The sequence below is a fragment of the Xyrauchen texanus genome, chromosome 29 (genome assembly GCF_025860055.1).
Source record: "Xyrauchen texanus isolate HMW12.3.18 chromosome 29, RBS_HiC_50CHRs, whole genome shotgun sequence".
Taxonomy (NCBI): domain Eukaryota; kingdom Metazoa; phylum Chordata; class Actinopteri; order Cypriniformes; family Catostomidae; genus Xyrauchen; species Xyrauchen texanus.
The window spans coordinates 33,438,340-33,459,841 of record NC_068304.1 but is presented as its reverse complement, the minus strand read 5'-3'; the positions used below and the strand labels follow the sequence as shown (position 1 = coordinate 33,459,841).

At 37.1% G+C, this 21,502-nt stretch overlaps 3 protein-coding genes across 5 annotated transcripts in view; all 3 read right to left on the bottom strand.

Annotated features, from left to right (window-relative positions):
• The window catches only part of LOC127622655 (PTB-containing, cubilin and LRP1-interacting protein-like), a 31,646-nt gene extending 21,538 nt beyond the window's left edge, over positions 1 to 10,108 (bottom strand). The window contains exon 1 of the mRNA XM_052096674.1: positions 9,880 to 10,108. Coding sequence (XP_051952634.1) covers positions 9,880 to 9,909 — 30 coding nt within the window. The 5' untranslated portion in view covers positions 9,910 to 10,108. The remainder of the gene's footprint in view (positions 1 to 9,879) is intronic.
• Positions 1 to 21,502, bottom strand: part of LOC127622649 (protein Aster-B-like) — a 355,094-nt gene that overhangs the window by 193,517 nt on the left and 140,075 nt on the right. The gene's annotated exons all lie outside the window — the stretch shown is intronic.
• LOC127622650 (delta and Notch-like epidermal growth factor-related receptor) overlaps positions 14,262 to 21,502 on the bottom strand; it is a 41,615-nt gene continuing 34,374 nt past the window's right edge. Inside the window, exons 12-13 of the mRNA XM_052096670.1 lie at positions 18,566 to 18,812; positions 14,262 to 18,102 (exon numbers count right to left, since the gene is read on the bottom strand). Of these exons, the coding sequence (XP_051952630.1) occupies positions 17,991 to 18,102; positions 18,566 to 18,812 (359 nt within the window). The 3' untranslated portion in view covers positions 14,262 to 17,990. The remainder of the gene's footprint in view (positions 18,103 to 18,565; positions 18,813 to 21,502) is intronic.

The window sequence follows — 21,502 nt, the reverse complement described above, 5'->3', positions numbered from 1 at the left end:
AATAACTGAAGCTCCTGACCCGTATATGCATGATTTTATGCACTGAACTGCTGCCACACGATTGGCTGATTAGATAATCACATAGATGATTGTTGTGCCAGATGGGCTGGTTTGAGTATTTCTGTAAAAGCTGATCTCCTGGGATTTTCACGCACAACAGTCTCTAGAATTTACTCAGAATGGTGCCAAAAACGAAAAACACCCAGAGTGCAGCAGTTCTGCGAATGGAAATGCCTTGTTGATGAGAGAGGTCAACAGAGAATGGCCAGACTGGTTAAAACTGACAAAGTCTATGGTAACTCAGATACAATTGTGGTAAGAAGAATAGCATAAGAATTGCATCTCAGAATGCAGTTCTGAGATGTGGGTTTATATATATATATACATTTTTTACACTTTATATATTTATTTTCCATGTACCACCTAGCACTCTCTTGCAGCAAGTTTTGGACTCCAGTTTAAAAATCCCATTGATAGGAGTAGGGCTGCAACTAACGATTATTTTGATAATCAACTAATCTAACAATTAAAAGGTTATATTAAACATGATTACTAACAATAAAGAGGACAAATAATGTTTCAAAAATACCCCTAAATGACCTTCATTGAATTAAAGAGAAAAAAAATATTTTTTTATCAAGTTTAATTCAGTAATAATTCACTGCAAAAAATCCTATTGTTTGTTATCAAGAGTTTTTGTCTTGTTTTCCATTTAAAGATATCTAAAAATCCTTAAAACATGATATAATGACTTTAGAAGTAACATATAAAATGTTAAGAACTGCTTTCAGAGAATGTATCTTGAATATAAGACTACATTTTTTGTGTAAGTGTTCTTTTTTTCACACATTCTGCCAGTGTAATAAAGACAAAATACACTTGAATTCAAGATATATTCTCTGAACGCAAGCCTAAATATCTTATATGCTGCTTCTGAATGTATCTTTTGTATCTTGTACCTATTAAGGTTTTTTAAAAATGTAAAAATATTAGAATTTTTTATATTATATTCAACATTCTCAGATAAAAAAAAATTATTCTGCAGTATAGCTCCAAATGTACACTTACTCTTGAATTTTTAGATATTTACTGAAAAACAAGCCAAAACAAAAACAAATCAAAAATGTATTTTGTTGCTGTGTAAAATGGGTAAAGACTCACAAAAACAAATAGAGCTGTGTATTTCCTAAGGATGCAACTAACGATTATTTTGATAATTGATTAATCTTCGATTATTTCTTCGATTAATAAATTAATCGGATAAATACTGAAATTTTATTTCCTGTATTTTATTACAATATGATTACAAAACAAATAACAGAAATGATAAAGGGCGTAAGGATTTGGTCTGATTTACTGTATACTGAATTCACAATTCTATACTCTCACAAAACTTTGAACAAAGCCTGAATCATGAAAAGATTGAATTTATTATTATTACTTTCAGGACATATGCAAAACAGTTAATTTTCTATACTTGTAAAACTTAACAAAAGGTACTGTTCATTAAAGTGTAAAAAGATCCACCAGGGATGGAGTGAGACAAAATAAAATCAGCCCAGCACAGGGCGATGGTGACACCAGAATAGAAATATTAATAATTCTGCCAGCTGAAAAATATATAATTATGTTAGATACAGTTGAAGTATTTAATATTATACACAGATTTAATATTAGCAAACTATAGTTTTGGCAAGATATTTAGGACATCTACTTTGTGCATGACACAAGTAAGTTTTCCAACAATTGTTTACAGACAGATTGTTTCACTTTTAATTGACAACAATTCCAGTGGGTCAGAAGTTTACATACACTAAGTTAAGTGTGCCTTTAAGCAGCTTGGAAAATTCCAGAAAATTATGGCAAGCCTTTAGACAATACGCTTCTGATAGGAGGTGTACTGAACTGGAGGTGCACCATTGGATGTATTTTAAGTCCTACCTTCAAACTCAGTGCCTCTTTGCTGGACATCATGGGAAAATCAATAGAAATCAGCCAAGACCTCAGAAAAACATTGTGGACCTCCACAAGTCCGATATATCCTTGGGAGAAATTTCCAAATGCCTGAAGGTACCACTTTCATCTGTATAAACAATAGTACACAAGTATAAACACAATGAGTCCACACAGCCATCGTACTGCTCCGGAAGGAGACGCATTCTATCTCCTAGAGATGAATGTAGTTTGGTTCGAAAAGTGCAAATCAATCCCAGAACAACAGCAAAGGACCTTGTGAAAATGCTGGAGGAAACAAGTAGACAAGTATCTATATCCACAGTAAAACTAGTCCTATATCGACTTAACCTGACAGGCTGCTCAGTAAGGAAGAAGTGATCCTAACTGACCTAAGACAAAGAATGTTTTCTATGATTAAATGACAGGAATTGTGAAAAACTGAGCTTATTTTCTGAAATTTTCCAAGCTGCTTAAAGGCACAGTCAACATAGTGAATGTAAACTTCAGACCCACTGGAATTGTGATATAGTTAATTAAAAGTGAAACAATCTGTAAACAATTGTTGCGTCATGCACAAAGTAGATAGATCCTAAAGATGTAATCTTGAACGACTATAGTTTGCTAATATTAAATTTGTGGAGTGGTAAAAAATTTGTTTTAATGACTTAATTTTAATTGTCGACATTGCCGATGTTGTCGGCTAATCTTTTCAGCCCTAGATAGGAGATGCCGATTTCTATGTGATCATGATGTTCTTATTACACGTGATTTTTGCTCAAACAAAACAATTTGAGGGATGAGTCATAATAATTTTTTGTGGTAATCAATATTATGCCACAAATGCTGTTGATAGAACTTCACTTGTATTGAAACCAGAACATTACTTTAAAGGTAATGATGGCCCCACCCACATTCATCAAAACACAAATCAATGTCAACTAGCAATGATGCACAGAAGCTATTAAACCAACCACTCACACACACAAATAAAAACACACACTGGTTAAGTGTAAATAAATCCACACATTTTAAAGACCTTGATTTATTTACATATTTTTCAGACACATACACACCCCAACACAATCATCTCTCTGTGAAAGTTGTGGGAGAGTATTCCCAAACACTAAAGAAGCTAATGACAGACAGGCATCTGTGGTTTACCCTCAAACTCACTCAACATACAATTGCACCACACTAAAACCAAGTTGAAACCAAATGATATTCTTGGAAACTGGGAGTTGTAATAGAATAGGCTGTATTGTACTGCAGTTATCAATTAATCCCTTAAAGAACATTCAAAACACATTCTTCATACAAGTGTTTCCTTACACGGGCCAGCACATGGCAAGCCCAAATCCCTCCTCTCCATCCAAACACACTACAGAAAGAGTGCATTAAACTTTGAGTATGGGTTCACTTCAGTTCATTAAACATGACCAATGTGGAATGTTGCAATAGAACATGCAGTTAACAACATACTTTAGGTAGAAATTTACCAACATATGAAAAACTGTTAAATTGGAAACATAGTTTTTAAGTGTCAACTCTAAAAAATACTGAACATCTATACATCTTTCTGCATAAACACTGATTTTAGAAGCGTGTCACACTTTAAGGAAAGGGGATATGAAATTTAAGCATTGGCAGAATCAAATGCTGACTAAGTAATAGATGCACGCATATAGAAATGAAGAACAAACTTGTCCCTTCCATTGTAACAAATGCTGAGTTTATTTTGAGGTTTTTTTTCCCAACATACACCCAATAAACCTATGCAGTGGGCATAATATGCACAAAATCTGCTATGTAAGCCATTTTTCTGCTGTCTTGTATTGTGCAACATAAAAATATAAGAAATATTTTAAGACCCAGCTCAAATGACCAGCTTAGAGCAGCATGCATTTCCATGCTGGTCAAGGCTTGTTTATGCTGGTGTTGGTGAAGCTGGTCCGCCAACATGGTCATTCTGTTGAAGCTGCTTGACCAATGGTTGAAGGAATAGTTCACCCAAAAATGAAAATTCTGTCATAATTTACTTGAACAGCTATGTTAGTCTTTTCAGCAAGGCAGTGAGTGGCAGCCCAAAGTAAAACCCTTTATGTGAGCTACCTAAATCACTTCACTAACCGTCACATATTTACAACAGTTTTACAAATACACAAAACCATGTATCAAACACAACAAACATAGGATTTTTCTTCAAAGCATATACACGTCATTATCAATGAGTGGCTTCACCATTGCAATAAAACAAACAAGGATTATCCTTGCTAAAAAGATCAGATTTGGATCTCAATAACAGCTAAAGGAATAACAGAATTCACCAGAACGGTTTCATATCACAGAAAGGGAGAGAATAGAATGAGACTGAGCATCGCCATCAACACAGCTATGCCTGTTACCGTGGAAACACCACAAAGAGAGAGACTGCTAGTAGTCATGGTTACAATGCAGCGGACACAGTGAGAGTGCTTCACAGCATTCTGAGAAATGTGTGTTGAGAAAGAATCAGTGTATGCGAGTAGAAAATTAAAGGGTTGAAAATAAGGTCTTGTTTCAATTCATTGTCTTGAGGCCAGTGCCCACTAGGGTTGCATTCGTATAACTGAACTGTACCATGCCTAGGTCACGAATCCAAGTCTTGGTTGTGTGTTGTTTTGTGATCACTATTGGAGTATTGATATCAAGTATTGATATCAAATCAATATTGTCTCCTAATAATAACCAGATAAATGCCCTTGGTAAGTCTGATCTATGGTACTAAGTATGCATGACATAATATATCGATACATCGATTATTGATCAGAACATTATTTTCTCAATACATTTTGAGGCATTGGCACATGAAGACGACATTTAAGTTAGAGGCCTAATTTGTGTGCTTTCCAATTCACATTCAGTTGACCTTTCATTTAAAGTAGTCTGGCGTAATATATTTGGGAGACCACAAGGGGGTGATGTAACATATACTGTACTTAATACTAAGTTATTTGTCAACTCTCTCACCCCTACATTTGCCCAGCTGGTGTTTTGCATAGTGTTTCGTTGTGGATAATGTTATGTTATGGTGGATAAACCAATTGAAGAGTTTAGGGGGAAGGGCAAAAGAAGCGAAGTTTGAAGTCATTTCAGATTCTGGGTTGATGTCAAATATCCTATATGAACAGATATAATGGCGAATGGCAGGGATGCACAGCAACAGGCAACAAACATGTACAACCTACAATTTTGTAAGCGCTGAACCCTAGGAAAAACGTATCAAATTATGTAGCTAAATTTAGTTTTGCAGCCGCTTAATGTGGTAGAAAGTCCCTTTTTCGAAAACATGTTAGAGGAAATTAAATTGGAGCCTGCCACTTACAATTTACTTACATTGTGTTGAGAAAATTTGAATGTTGAGACAAAGACTATTGAGCAACGAGTATAACCCTATTTATATCTGAAAAAGGCGATATAGATTAAAAATCATCGGGAAAATTTACTGAATATGGACGTGTGAAAAGGGCATTGATACTAAGATTAGGTAAGATAATGTTGGGCAGAACGTACTGTATTTTTTTTAGATTTAGAAGAGTGTGAGGGTGATCTAAAGTAGACTAAGTGAAGGTTTGTCTCAAGGCCTCAGAAAAACTAAATGTATAACAGTAAAGAGATACTGTATGTTCATCTGATTATAACTGCATGATTTGGGGGAAATGTCATATTGCAATTATTGAGGCTAATATTGCAATATGCGATTGCGATATAATAAACAAATGGTAACATGAGTCAACTTGCTTGTTATCAAGGAAAATGCACAAATAGATTACTGATAATGCTAAAATGTGTATTTCTCAACTCAAAACATACAAACTAGCAACATCAACACCTATAAATGCAGTGTTTTCAAACTAAAATAATATTTTTACAAAATTAAATAATAACATCTTTGCATTACTGCAAAATTTGTCTCAATATTACGCCTAAATAAAATGGAACAATAAATAAGAACATACAAATTTTCATGAAAATAAGATTGTCCAAACAAACAGGGACATTTAAGCAGGATGTAACATGTACTTTCTATAAACTCTTTTGAAAAGGAAACTGGATATAAAAGTGTGGTTCACTCAAACCACTAAAACTGTTGTTGTTGTTGTGTTTATTTTTTTTTAAATGACCAACTGGTATTTCCAAATCCTCTTTCTAAAAAGGTCTACTTATCGCTGGTACCTCTTGTCCAGTGTGTGGATCATTTTCTGAAATCCCACTTTGCCAATGGTGCATCATGTCTCTTTATATCTCTGTGAAGACTTGTCATATGGCGTGACACTCGCAAACACATCTGTAATAGTGCTTTGTTTTTTTTGGCTTACTGGGCTTCTTAATGTAGTTTTAGTCAATGAAAACTGTTGACATTTTAGTCATATTTTAGTAACATTTAGTCATATTGATATTTTAGCCACGGAACACTGTAAACATTTTAGCCATAAGAGTATTATTGATAAGCATTTGTGAATCTTGTCTATACAAAACCAATATATATATATATATACACACACACACACACATTTTATTGTTGTTGTCATTTTAGTGTTATTTTTCACATAAGATTGATCTTATCATGATGATCTCATCAATGATGCTACACGTTGCGCTGCAGACAGCGGGGGTGAGAGACGAGCGTCTCCGTGTTAGAGTGCACATCACCCGGCAGAACTTTATATCTCTCCCAGTCTCGACTCCCGCTCAGATTGTGTCTGTTCCACGACTGGTTGAAGCGGCTCTGATCGCACCCAGAATGACAGTTTTGGAGTTTGTGTTTATTTACATGGCACGCTCCCGTATTATATGAACTTTAATTAAGGATGAAATACAGATATATCGCCAAGCTATGATCTGTGTTATTTTTTCTGGCCACCAGTTCAGTGTCGGTCTACTTGGCATCTATCTCCACGCTGCACACCGGAAACTCACATGACATGACCACACGTGCCACTCCCTAAACTGAGACTGACTGGTCATCTTTTTATTAGCGGTGTAGAAAATGGGCAAACAGCTCTCAGAGAGAATGGGCTGTCACGTCCACACATGCACTTACTTATATAATATAATCGCTGCATTTTGCCGTCATATAATCGCACAAACGAAATCTGTAGTAGTCTGCCTGTGGTGAGAATGCAAACCAACCCAATGGACCAACGAACCAAACAATGTCCCTATAAAAACCATAAACATAATTGAGGGATCTTTGGAGAAGACATCTGTAGATCAGCACTTCTCTGTAATTCATCATCAAAATGTGTATATAGCTTTATTGATCATGTGTAGGACAGCGTTTGCAGCTTTCTGAATAATAAGAAATATTTTTACACAGCTTTACACAGTGTGTGTGTATGTGCGAGAGAGGGAGAGATCTGTGAGAACAGGCACGTTTCAATGGTGAAATAATGTAAAAGCAACTAATGCCGGATAAAGATAACCATGGCAGAAACTTTACAACTCATATCCATCTGAGTGACAGATAATTTGTATTTGGAGCACAACTTCTAACTGGCGACGCTCGAAAATTCTCAAAAATTTGTATTGGTTGACAAATTATACAGGCATATAATTTTAACCGGTATATCAATGGATGAGTTTAATTCTGGATCTGCGAACAAACATAGTGACATATAAGTGGACAGCTTGCACACATGTGATTTTTATTGACATAGTTTTGGTCCGTTTTGAAATGTTGCCTTGTAAAAGCGTACCGAACCAAGAAGAAAACGCAACATCATAACAATTAAGTCCCCCTTTCGGAACAAAGCAAATGGTCTACAGGTCTAAAAATGCCCTTAAAATGGCCTATATCAGACAATAAAAACACATTTTGCTTTTAATTCACAGGAAAAAACAAATAAGAAAAATATGTTGTGGTTCTGCTAGGATGATGTGTCATGTATGCACGAGGATGTACACAAACTGAAATTTTTGCAAATCGTGTTTTCAACACTGATTTATTTATGACAGCAAGTATTTCAAAAACATGCTCACACCTATATATTATGTTTTAACGCTGTAAAACTGAAAACAGAGACTTCAATGGACAGAGGCCATGGATGATGGTCTAATAAGGAATAGGCCATTTCAAACAATATACAAATATGTGAAATACCACAAAATTCTATCAAACCATACATATATGGTGTATAACTAATGAACTTGAGGTGATTAAATTAGGTTGTAATCTTTTGGATTACTTCAGTAAGGATTTGTTTTAATCTTTAGCCCAGTTTGCATGGAACTATGGTACCTACAGATTAAAGGAATAGTTCACCCAAAAATGTGTATTGCACAAATTAAGATTTTAATAAGAATATCTCAGTTCTGTAGGTCCATAAAATGCAAGTAAATGATGACTAAAACTTTGAAGCTCCAAAAAACACATAAAGGGATCATAAAAGTAATCCATATGACTCCCATAATTTAATCTAAAGCAATCTTCTGAAGCGATAAAATCGGTTTTGGGTGAGAACAGAACAAACTGTAACTGCTTTTTTACTATAAATCTTGACATCAGCAGTCTCCATGGTGATCATGGTTTTAAGCTTGATTACACTTCCTAGCACCATCTAGAGCTCTGTGCATGTGTCAAGCACTAGGACGTGTAATCAAGGTTGAGATCATGAATGTGCCTAGAGACTGCATTGGCAGTTACATTTTGGTCTGTTCTTACCCAAAACAGATTGGATCACCACAGAAGATATGGATTAAACCACTTGAGCCTTAAATATTACTTTTATGCTGTATTTATGTGCTTTTATTCCTTCAAAGTTTTGATCACCAATCATAAAAATTGTATGAACTTTAAGAGCTTAGATATTTGCCTAAAAATCAGTTTGTGTTCTGCAGAAGAAAGAAAGTCATACACATCTGGAATGACATGTGGGTGAGTAAATTATGAGAAAAATGTAATTGTTGGGTGAAGTATTCCTTTAATAAACTCTTGTTGTCATTACATGCTTTTAAATCATTTATAGTGTTTTCATTCCACCATTTTGCTGCATTAGAGAAAATTATGTTTATCAAATCACTTGAAATAGCTTTCAAAACATTTACTATGCTGTTTAATCACTGTCTCCTTGCCAAACTCTGTGAGGAAGGATTGTGCAAGTTAATCTGGCAAAGCATGTCCCTCTCCACATCTGGATAATATTACAAACAGTGGAGACGTGAAGCCCAGCACCTCTGGAGATAACAATACTTGACATGAACTGGGTTTTTTTAAGAGATTTACAGGTAACTATTTCACGACCAATTATCTGAATCGACTGTCAGTTGAAATTAGGCTAAATACTATAATGCACGGGAATTGGAGGCCAATGTCGCTGCCCAACACAGATATAAAAATCAAGACGCACAGCTTGTCAACAGCTGTGCCGTTTATAAAACCGGCATCAGGGGCGTTCACACAGGACACAAAGAGAAACGTTCATAAAAGTTGAACTAATTTAACTTGACGTGCCGTAGTACAGTCCCTACGAGTATAAACCAACAATTTTAAAAGAATTTACGCACTATTATCTCTAGCAAGGCCACTGCTGCAAGTTTCCCGCATGACTAAGTCGTTCCAGACCCAAGGCCAGTTAATGGTGTGAAATGGCCTTGGGTCATACAGACATATACATAGGGGCAATAATTTAAAAAATCAGCATATAACATAAGTTATATTTTATGTTCATGTTCCTAGCTGCTGGACAGCGAGGTGGAGGAATACGAACTTACAGTTACAGAGAAATCGCAATTGATCCCCGGCCGTTTCAGTTTGTGTGAGCAATAAATGGAGATTCAATGGTTAGCTTAATGAGAAGCTTGTGTGCTTGATTCAAAAATGCACGACAGATAACTAAAGCATTTCTTACTCATATTATGTATCAGCAAAAAGCCATCCAGTCTTACCTGCAATCGCTCCGACGCAGGCTGCCACATTGTAATTGTCTATAAGCTCGAATCTCAGTTTGGAAACAGCTTGCTTGTGGCAGAGGGATGGTCCAGCTATAACATCTGCTCGCTGTCGGCGCTTTATCGCTCCTTCTCTCTCCTCCAGCAACCCGGAGAAAAAACACACGGAGACAGTGAATTCCAACGGTGCGCAAGGACGAAACTCCGCCTGCAAAAACACGCTCAGACTCTTTTCTTTCTTTCTCTCTCCCGTTTCTCTGCCCCTCTCTGTCCTCCGCCCCTTTCAACTGAGATTGTTCTCAAAGTGACCGGCAGAGGGCGACTGTGGGATGCTGTATAACTGCAAACGCTCGATTCCAGTTGAGTGCATCTAATCGTTGTATTGTTAGACTGAATAGATGAAAACGGCATTTTGTGTGTCTTTGATCGTTCTGATATAGTACAGATGCATTTTTTTTAACCAAGTATAGGATTTCAAACCAGCTGGTTACTCCATGAGGCGGGTGTTTCAGTGACACTTACATGTTGTCAGAGATTGACCCCATGTATTTATAAATGTTGTTTCAAGTATTTTAGGATTTACAAGCCGTTTTACCACTATAGCTGCTTAGCCCACACTATTGCAGTTCTGAGGGTATATTTAAAGGAGCTGTGCTATGTTAGAATTGGAATACTTGCTTACTGTGTTGTACACAGTATCCACCTTAATTTTCAGCAAAACTAGGGCGCCACCATAAGCAACATTGAATGTGGACCAGTTCCAGTATAAGCCTCTTCCAGCTATTTTAGCTATGCAAAAATACTACATTATGCAGCTTTATATTACAGGCTGGCAATAAACGTCAACATATTATTGTCATTAATTACGATTTTCATAAACTCATTGGTTTTGAGTGCATATAGTTTTACAGTTTATCGCATTTTGCCATTGTTTAATCACACGCTGTTTCACTGGAAGAATGAATGAAATCAGACACTGACACGGACAGTCCTGGGCGCTATCTGAAATTCCTCCACAAACTTTACACAACCAGCAGAGAGAAGAAAGATGCCAGGAAAATACTGCTTCAACTTTATTTGCACAAAAACACAGTGGCAATTTCTCAGGGCCAGCAAAGCCTTATCTGCTGGCCTAACATGCCAAATAAATAAATAAGTTTCATCCTTTTATTCTCAATCACATTTTTGATCACATTTAAATGGCTTTACACTATGAATTAATCTACAAACAAATAGAGAAAACAAAAAGTTTGTCCTGTCAGAATTTATTCCTTGATGCTTACAAGCGAAGTGAGACAACTGTTTCACAAATCACATGCCTGAAAATGAAGAATCAGAATTCAGAATCCCTCAACAGTACAAATGAATGGACAACTTAAGTCAGATTGTCAGATTCATCAGCCAATCAGATTGATTTATTTGTTCTTGGTGGGTGTGTTATTTAGGATATGTCCCAGTCTAGGCCTTCTAGCAGACCTTGAGTTACGCAATCACGCTTTAAGTGATGTATGTAATTTGAAAGCGAAGAGCGCAAGATCTTGCTGAAGAGTCGGCTGTAATCACTGCTGGTTTTGCCATTGAGAAAGAGATCCTTGTGAAAGAACATGAGATGTTCTGCAGGACCGTGTGATTGCTTAATTTATTAAACAGGAAAGGAGGACTTATTTTCACTTCAAGTAAATTGGTAAGTGCTTTTTGCATTGTTATAGCAACATCAGGAGTTTTCTAAATGTAAATTAGGCCGCTTGAGCATTCAGTGTTGGATCAGGTTTTGAAAAGTAGTGCTGCGTTTCATTCAACTCGAAAGTCGGATTTTACAACTTCCTACTAGAAAAGTGCAATGAAAGCATCTTTAAGTCAGAATTGCAACTCGTAGGCTCATGCAGAAATTCTCAACTCCAATTTCGCCATAATGCAGGGGCATGATGTCACACAAACATGTCGACACTCAGGGAGAGATACAAAGTAAGTGATAAACATTCACTTTATTAATTAATATCGAGTTCTTTCCACATTACATGATATTAAAGCTTGTTTAACTAATGCTTGCAGAAACACGTGTATCAAGCATTATAATCTCTTTTGATAATCATACACCTGAAGCACAAATGCTAGCGCTGCAGCATTGCTTGTCAGTTGGGTTGCTAGGAGACATCTCTAATGAGAATCAAATCCCTGCTAAGCTAACGGGAGCGTTGCAGTTCCGAATATCGGGGAAAGGAATGCATTTATGGTCAGAGATATCAAGTGGGAACATCCCTCATCCAACTTGAATAGAATGCCGCATAACCGTGTACCCTGACGAAATGAAATTTATTGCAAGCAACATTTAAATAGCAAATATTATTAGATAGATTTTTTTCCAGGTATTATGGACCTCCTTGGTAGATTCATATGAGAAATTATGATTTTTGAATGTCTGTTCGGGAGACGTTTTTTTCACAAAACAGTCATGCTGCAGTTAAAATTAGGCTTGCTTGAGCATGAAGTGTCGTTGAAAGTTTTGGCTTTTGTGCGTGGACATGTTTTTAAAATGTCAGTTGGTATTACTAGTTAGCTGCGACATAATGTATGATGCCCAAAGGCATAGGGTGTCTTATTCTTTGTGAAACTGTGTTTTCTCAATGGCACGAATCACACTGAAGGCCCGGACTTATAATGCATGGCCCGCCACTGCCAAAACTGTTTATTATCTTAGCAAAATAATAAACGCATTTTACTCTCCATTCTTGTCAGAGAGCATTCTCAAGTTCTTAGCGGTGCATAGTAAACAAGCACGCAGATCTCGCATTCAGCATGGCTTATGAAACATCGCCTTTGTAAATATATGAATAAAGGCATCATCAGAGGTTATGCATGTACATATGAACAGAGTTTACATGGAGACAAGACCAGTAGTAGTTTTATGTTGCATTTCATTCTAAATGTTTCCTTGAATACTCGATAATCTACTGCTGTTAAAAACTTTTATAGCTGTTAAAAAAAGCACTGGATTTTTTTTTAGTGTTATTTTATTACTGACTGTTTACTATTCTTGAACAATTACTTAAGAACTTGAAACCTTTGTTCCATAATTAACAAATTAATTAGTGTTATTATTTGATGTGGTTTTGAAGCTGGTATCGAGAATCATAAAATTTCACTACCGACTATTGAAATGTTGATATTGTGATCATGTATAGCCTTTATTGTACATGTTAGATCTTGATGCAATAACATGATGAAAAAGTAGATCTCGTTCCATAAAACTATGAGCATCCCTGCTGCTAATGATGGCAATGGAGGCTTTCCTTTATTTGACTACCATATGTAACATAAAATAATTATCATATGACAACAGCATCATCCCCTACCCAGTGCAGTTTACATTTTTGTCACAAAGAAGTGATTTAATTGCATAGGTAGGCTACACTATTAGGTTAGGCATCAGTCATAATTTTAGAAAAATATACAACATAATCTTTTACATGTCAGTTAAGCATGTGACTTAAATGTCCTTTTTCTGTCTGGATAAGTAACCTTTTTACACAGACAAGCGAATGACCAATTTATTTGTCTGGAGGACAAGCACATGACAATGCTTAAATGTCCCGAAGTTAATGTTTTTTTTACTATAAATGCTGTTAGAAAATGATTTGACATTTGGACATAATTCTGCTGTACATCCTGTGGTTGTGCGATAGTTTATAAGCCCAGATCACCAACTCTGGTGTTATAACCTTCTAGTTATTTAAACTGCGGTCAATGCCAGCAGAACTTTCTCACATTTGACTGGCAATGCAGCTGCTACTTAATTCTGCATTGCAAAATAAGGTGGATAGGCCTACTCCCTACTCATTCCAAAAAGTACTGGTATGTGAAACAGTCCCAAATATGGAATGTTAAACATTTCAAACAGTAGTATGCTAAATTGTTTTCACATGACCTTGTTAGGTTATCTCGGAAATAAAAACTGCAATTTTGCAATTTAATTTTGTATGAACATGTCTGAAATCTTGCCAGTCCAACCAATATTAATTAAAGAAAAAGATGTTAAAAAATGTGGTGGATCGTAAAGTTCACGTGTTACACTGGGAATGGAAGGTTAAGTTGAGCATATTGCATGTATTCCTTGCATTGTAATGTTTTGTATACTATATGGGCAAATATAGTAGGTCATCCAGTTATTCTATGTAGGCGAATGTCAGTAGTGTAGTCTAGGGTTGCCTTGTAAAATGTTTAAAGTGCACAATGAATTTTTTAATGCTTGTACTTGAGTTAATCCCATAATTGCATAGCCTGGATACATTACAAGATGTAATGTTTTAAAATTGCAACAGAAAGTATGGTATCTCCATTCTGCTACAGGTAGAAAGTGTTTATTGTAGATATCATTATAGAATTACAGCAAACACAAGGGTCAATTACTATTATTGTGCTTTAGAGCACACTTCCTCTCTCTTGGAGGTCAAAGCCAATGAAAGTCTTCCCTTTCATGCATATTTTTGAAATCTGAGTGGCCAGAGTGTCGTCACAGCCCACCAATTTTACAGATGTTTACTCTCAGAACATCTGGAAGCCACACAAGGTCATTGAAGGGTTTAGGACACTGTCTGAAATCCTTATATGGGCACAGCCAGCGGGGGACACTCCATGTGCAGACAGTCAAAAGGAAAACGCATCCTCCCTGTAGGCTTACTGTCTGCATCAGTGCGTGTGTTTCTCATCTGAGACATGAGACACAATTGCAACACAAAATGCTTTTACAAATGTATGATATGTGTGGTATCTTCCAGAACATCTTGTTCTCTGTGATACAAAGTTACAGAATAGTCCTCTTCTATCTAAAAGTAAATATCTTCTTCAATACATGCACAAAGCCACAACATACAATACCACCAAGATATAATTCAGAGTAACATTTGTGATTTGTAGTTTTAAAGTTGATTATATCTCTAGGTTTATTTAGAATCAAAAGAATATTTTTATTATATACACATTGAAAACCTGCAAGAAATATAGAGGCTTTAGGCTTTCACGTTAACTTTTATTAGTACATCATACTGTATACTGTACTGTATAACCAATTGGGTGTAATTATTTATCTAACAAAAACAGTGCTTTGGATAGAAGCTTCCCTTTAGAACTAATCCTGGACCAGTTTTTAACACCCATAGCCTTAAAGAAATAGTTCATCAAAAGTGAAAATTCTGTTATTCTATATTCACGCCCATTTTTGAAAATGTCCAAGCTGCTTTTTTCCCCTCTCCATACAATGAAGTTTATAGGAAAGTACGATTGTATTCAATGCAAACATGTTGTGAACGTTCACTAGTCACGTGAGAACCAAGGTTGTTTTACAAACATCAAACATGGCACAATACATTTTGCTGCGCTAATTTTGAAAGTGCTCAAGCACAAATGAGATTTGAGAGCTACAGATGAGGGGCAGGTTTTCGGCAAATAACTTACATTTCAGTCTGTTCCTCATTTAAACTATTGTATGGTTTAACAAGAAGTGCATGGACTAACCTCTTTAATGAACAATCAATTCCATTGTATAAAAAAGAAGCTACAATAATAAAAAAGGTTTTAAATGGTTTGGAGGGTGAGCAGGACCTTAATGATGATAACATTTTCACATTTCTCTTTTGGTGAATAATTCCTTTTATTTCAGGCATTGAAAAAAGGCAAACAGCAAAAACTGGTCTCAGATTAGTTGCCAGGGGAAACTCTTACCTGTCTATACTAAGCAAGAGGATAACCAGAGCAATACAATCAGTAACAGCAGATATGGAGGAAAGATAGGGAAATAGTAAATGGGAAGAATGAAAACATCCTATGAGTACCACTCCAGCCAGATGCACATGAAGAGAAAAAAAAGAGCGAGAGAGAGTTGGAACTCACTGCAGGAACACCAGAAGCACACGGTAGAAATACACCTGGGCCTTAACCCAGACTGCAAGGCCTGGCTGAGACACCGCTTTTCATGCAATACTCTTACCATGAGCTCACTAATGTCTGAATAGAGATTAATGAGGAAGGCAAGCTCATTCTTGGATGCTATTTTTAAACCCATCTCAGCACTAACAAACATATCACACAGATTACATGAGAAGTTCCAAAGTTTCTTGTTTTTTCAGCGCCCCGTTTACATTTGTTCATCTAAAACATCCATTACACAGGCAACAATTTTATTTTTTGAATTTTCCCTGCTTCTCACCCATTGTGAAATTCTTACATAGTAATTTAAATGTATTTTCATATGCTTAATGCTTAGTTTTTGCTTTGTTTTGGGATACTTCTTTTGTCCTTCTTAGATAATTTATTTAGCAATTTTTCAAGGAGGTTTTCGGATGTATTAGAACAGATGTCAGAGGTGACATTTTCAGTTAAAGGGATAGTCCACACAATTTTTTTTATACAACCACATGTTGTTCCAAACCTGTAGGACTTTCTACCAATAAAGACAAAAGTAGATGGTAGGCAAAATTATAGCCTCAATCACCATTCACTCTCATTGTATCTTTTTTCAATATAATGAATTTGAATGGTGAATAAGACTGAGTCACTTGTTATGATACTCTATCTATGTTTGTGTTCCACAGAAGAAAGTCATATGGTTTTTGAACAATATGAGGGTCAGTTAATGATGACAAAATTTGTATTTTTGGGGTGAACTATCCCTTTAAAGAATTAGTTCACACAAAAATGAAAAATCTCTCATAATTTACTCACCCAGCCATCCCAGATGTGTATGACTTTTTTCTTCTGCTGAACGCAAACAAAGATTTTTAGAAGAATATTTCAGCTCTATAGGTCCACACAATGCAAGTGAATGGTGACCAAAAAAAAAAAAAGAAAAAGCACAATGGCATTGTAAAAGTGATCCATACTTTTACAGTGGCTAAATCCATGTCTTCTAAAGTGATTTAATTGGTTATGGGTGTGAACAAACCAAAATGTAACTCCTTTCTTAGATAGCGCTAGGAAGTGTAATCAAGCTTAAAAGTCCTGATCTCTAAGGAGATTTATACTGAAAAGGGAGTTTTATTTTGGTCTGTTCGCACCACAAATCGACTGGATAGTTTTAGAAGACATGGATAAAACCACTGGAGTCTTATGGATTACGGATTTAATTCTCCCTTTGTTTGTTATTTTATTTAGTTTTTTGGTCATCATTCAATTTGGTCATTCACTAGCATTATATGGAACAATAGTGCTGAGATATTCGTCTAAAAATCTTTGTGTTTGGCAGAAGAAAGAAAATCATACACATCTGGGAACGCATGAGGGCGAGTAAATCAAGAGAGAATTTTCATTTTTGGGTTAAGTTCTTTAAAACAATATGAAATATATATCAGAATGTCTGTTTTATTACTTACGGAGTGAAATGACACAATTTAATATAACTTTAAAAACACTTTTTTGTGCTACATTCACAATAGCAGTGGTATCTCAAGACTTGGCTACCACCAAGATAATGACACAAAATAGACTGCAATGAATAATAAGAAATAAACAGCAACCAACAATGTACATATGGTTACAGAGTAATGCCGGAACCATTGATCCTTTCCACAGAGTAATGCCGGAACCATTGATCCTTTCCATTTACCAGTTGCACCGGCAACCTACGTCATCTTATCTTTTGTTATTCTTAGTTTTTCTTTTTCTTTGTAAAGTTACAGTATAACTGCACTATGAAGAGAGCTCTATTATTTCTAATTCTACAGTTATCATATCTGTTGCTATCATATTTGTAATCAAAGTCTAGATGGAGGGAGGTTAAGTTAAATACCCCCCTCAAACACATATTTTAAAATGTAGCTTATTCATCTACTCACAGTCCACAAAATGTTTACGTCTGCAAACAAAGCACATTTGTCTGTGACTGACCCATTAAACACTAATTGTTTGCAGCACACCAAGTGCTTGAAATGAATTAAAATCTTTATGGGTTACAATGGTAAAATATGACAAATTCAAAAGTTTCTTTATGGTTTGTTAATTTTTTAACCTATTACTTGGAAATTAATACTGAATGATTGGCTCGTTACAAAGGCTGGAACAGTGACTGTGTGTACAGTATGTGTGGTGTACATGTGTGAGTGTGCAGATGTATTGCTTCACAAATCTTTTGTTTTAATGAGTGCGACCAGGGGCTTGTCATCTGGGCTGTAATCTTCATAGCTGATGGGAGTCGCATCATACATTGCAGGTCTAGATTTCTTCCCAAACCTGTAACACATGCATCCACACACAGAAACAAAAGTCTAAATTCCTGCAAGATATTCATGCTTGCGTAAATAGACAGTGTACCCAAAAATTGAAATTCTGTCATCATTTACTCACTCCCATATTGTTCCAAACCTGTATGATTTCAAACTTGCCGTGTCACAAGATATACAGTTAGCAATTAAAAAGCTTTTTTTTTTTTTAAATAAAAGCTTTTTTTTTTTCAAAAGATTTTGCCCATCTGTTTTTATTGAGGCCCACCAAAAGTAATTTTCTGGCTGTGAACATTCTCCAAATTATCTCCTTTTGTGTTCCATGGAAGAAACTCATAAGGGATTGGAATTACTTGAGAGTGAGTAAATGATAACACATTTTTCACTTTTGGTTAATAAGTGTAACAAACTACAGCCTCCAAAAACAATTAAATATACTGGGTGTTCAAGAGATGCATAGGAATACGGTGTACCTTGCATGGCGAATGGAGGCGATAGCATTACTAAACTCGCTATCAATACTGCGGCAGTTGTAAAACTCCTGGTAGGCATGACGGGACGAGCCCTGGTACTCGATACGGCTGATACGACAGATGCCAACGATGAGGATGATCAGCATCAGGACGAAAGCAACGCACAGAGCACCGATAATTATATACAAAGAGTGACGTGGCATGTTAGTCAGTGAGTCCACAGGCTGAGCCATCTTCCACTGCAGATCTGAGAGAGAGAGAGAGAGAGAGAGAGCATGTTTATAGAATAGTAGTGAATAAAGAGTATTATTTAGGATAAAGAAAATTAAAGAAAGGTAGTGAGGAAAATGAACAAAATGGAGAAAAAAATATTTAAAAATCATAAAATACACAGTAATTGGAGCATGTTCATGCAAAACTCGCCGCCACAATGCAAGGATTTTTTGGGTGGTTGCTAGAATGTTATAACTGTATGTGGTTGCTAAGTTCTCCTGTGTGGTTATTACGGTGTTGCTAAGTAGTTGCTAGTGTGTTGCTACATGGTTGCAAGGGTTTTCTGAGTGGTTACTAGGATGTTTCTATCTTGTTGCTTTGATCTTCTATGTTGTTGTTTTGTGTTGCTAAGTTGTTACTAAATGGTTGTTGGGAGTTTCTACCTTTAGGTGGGTTAGGGAATTGCTAGGATGTTCTGTGTGGTTGCTAGGGTGTTGCTGTCAGGATTCTGCCCTTAGTTTGGTTTTTCTTCTTTGTGGTAAAGCCCTGACATGTACGTGTTCCATGTCTGTTTTATGTCTTGTATCTGGATTCAGCCACTTCGATTGGTTTTGTTTATTTACTCTGTGGCCAGAGTCTTGTGATATGTGAATGCACTTGGTTTTGTATTTTCTCATTTCCATGTGCATTTGTGTTCATCTAGTTTTCAGTGATACCCCACCCTCTCGTTTGCCTTTTTATCTGTCTGATTATTAGTTGATTGTTTTCAACTGCCCTCCTAGTTTTTTCCTTGTTACCCACTTGATTTCTCTCCTTTTATAATCTCCCTTTGTGCTCTGTCTGATGCCAGTTCATTGTGGATGTTTCCCGGTTAGGTGTCTGTCAGACGGTTCCTGTCCTGTCCTGTCCTGTCCTGTTTTTTCTGTTTCAGTCCTGCTCCAGCCCAGCCCGTCATCTAGTTTTTGTTAGATTTTTGTATTAATAAAGCCCATATCTCTACTCTACATTTGAGTTCTGCCATTTCCTCCACAAAGCCTGACAGAACAAATTGGCCTTTTTTGGACTCAGAAGTAGCAATGGGCATCTTCCTTTTTCCATCTCCCAGCCCCCAGGGGTCCAATAGAGAGTGTTCAGGCCATCTCACCTGGCTTCGTTCCAACCATCAGGGGGATGCGAACGTGAGGTTTTTGCTGGTGAGTTCTTGTGAACAGCAAACAGGCTGAACTACAACAATGCTTCTCTTAAGTGGTGGCTCAGTGGTTGAGGCTCAGGGTTACTGACCAGAAGGTTGGGGGTTCAAGTCCCAGCACCACCAAGATGCCACTGTTGGGCCCTTGAGCAAGGCCCTTAACTCTATCTGCTCCAGGGGTGCCGTATCATGGCTGACCCTGCACTCTGACCCCAGCTTAGCTGGGATATGTGAAAACTAATAAATTTCACTGTATATATGCAAAAAAACTGTATGTATAATGTGTGACCAAAACAAAATAAAGGATTCTATTAAGGACCTTTTTTACACTTGCCTTGAGAGTCCCCTGGGTGCTTGGGAGATGGTAAGCCTGGGTGTCTTGTCGTTCGAGGGGTTTGTTACCAGACCCATCGTGTTCATTGAGTCACACCCGATTACGGACAGCCCCCAAGGAGCAACAGTTCAACCGTTAACCCCTCTGATGATGGGGGTCTCCAGACCTCCGAAGACTCCTAAGTGGAGGAGGAGAAGCAAGCTGCACCTTCCCATCCCGAGCCCACTGCTGACCGCCAGGAGGTGGAGGAGCCTGCTGCTGACCGCCAGGAGGCTGCAGCAGTGCTTCTCACCACCTGGAAGAGAAGGAGGAGAAGTACCCATACTGTTCAGTCACTGCCAGTACTCACAGCCATGGAGGCCGTTTCCCAGTCTCTGCCCATGCCCATGGGCACAGAGGGTGTTACCCAATCACTGCCAGTGCTCACGGTCACGGAGGATTTTCCCTTTTCGATTCCACTCTCGTCTTGGAGCCGTCTGTACTTGCTCCCTTCCTAGAGCCATCTGTCCTGGATTACATCCTAGAGCCTTCTGTCCTCACTCCAGTCCTGGAGCCACCTGTCCAGTTACCTGTGGTCATGGACAAGTCAGTCCTGTTCCCTGAGCCTGTCCCGTTCCCTGAGCCTGTCCAGTTCCTGGAGACTGTCGATAATCCTGTCCAGTTTTCCATGGCTGTCGATGAGCATGTTCAGTTCCCAGTGCCCGCTGCCTCCCTTTTTGACCTTATTCCTTTCCTCAACCCTCCTCCCATTTCTCAATTCCTTGTGCATTCATGTCTGTCTTGTCTTCAGTGATTCCACACCCTCTCATTTGCATTGTTATCTGTCTGCTTTTTAGTTGGCTGTTTTCACCTGCCCTCCTCATTTTTTCCTTGTTACCCTCCTTATTTCTCTCCCTTTATAATCTACCTTTATGCTCTGTGGATGATTCCCGGTTAGGTGTCTGTTATGTGGATATTTCCCGGTTAGGTGTCTTGGATCTTTCTCTATGGATTCTGAACTGCCTCCAGCAGAGGACACCATGGGCACTTTATTCCCCTTTTTATGTATATGTGTTTTAATCACTCCTTCACAAAACATGATTTTCATATTTTTTTAGTAATTAGTATGTTCTGCTTTTGATTTAGTGGCAGCATGCACTCAAGCTAGCATTGTCCCCACAAGTTTATGCAAAACTTGTTGATCTACGATTTTCCAGTATGA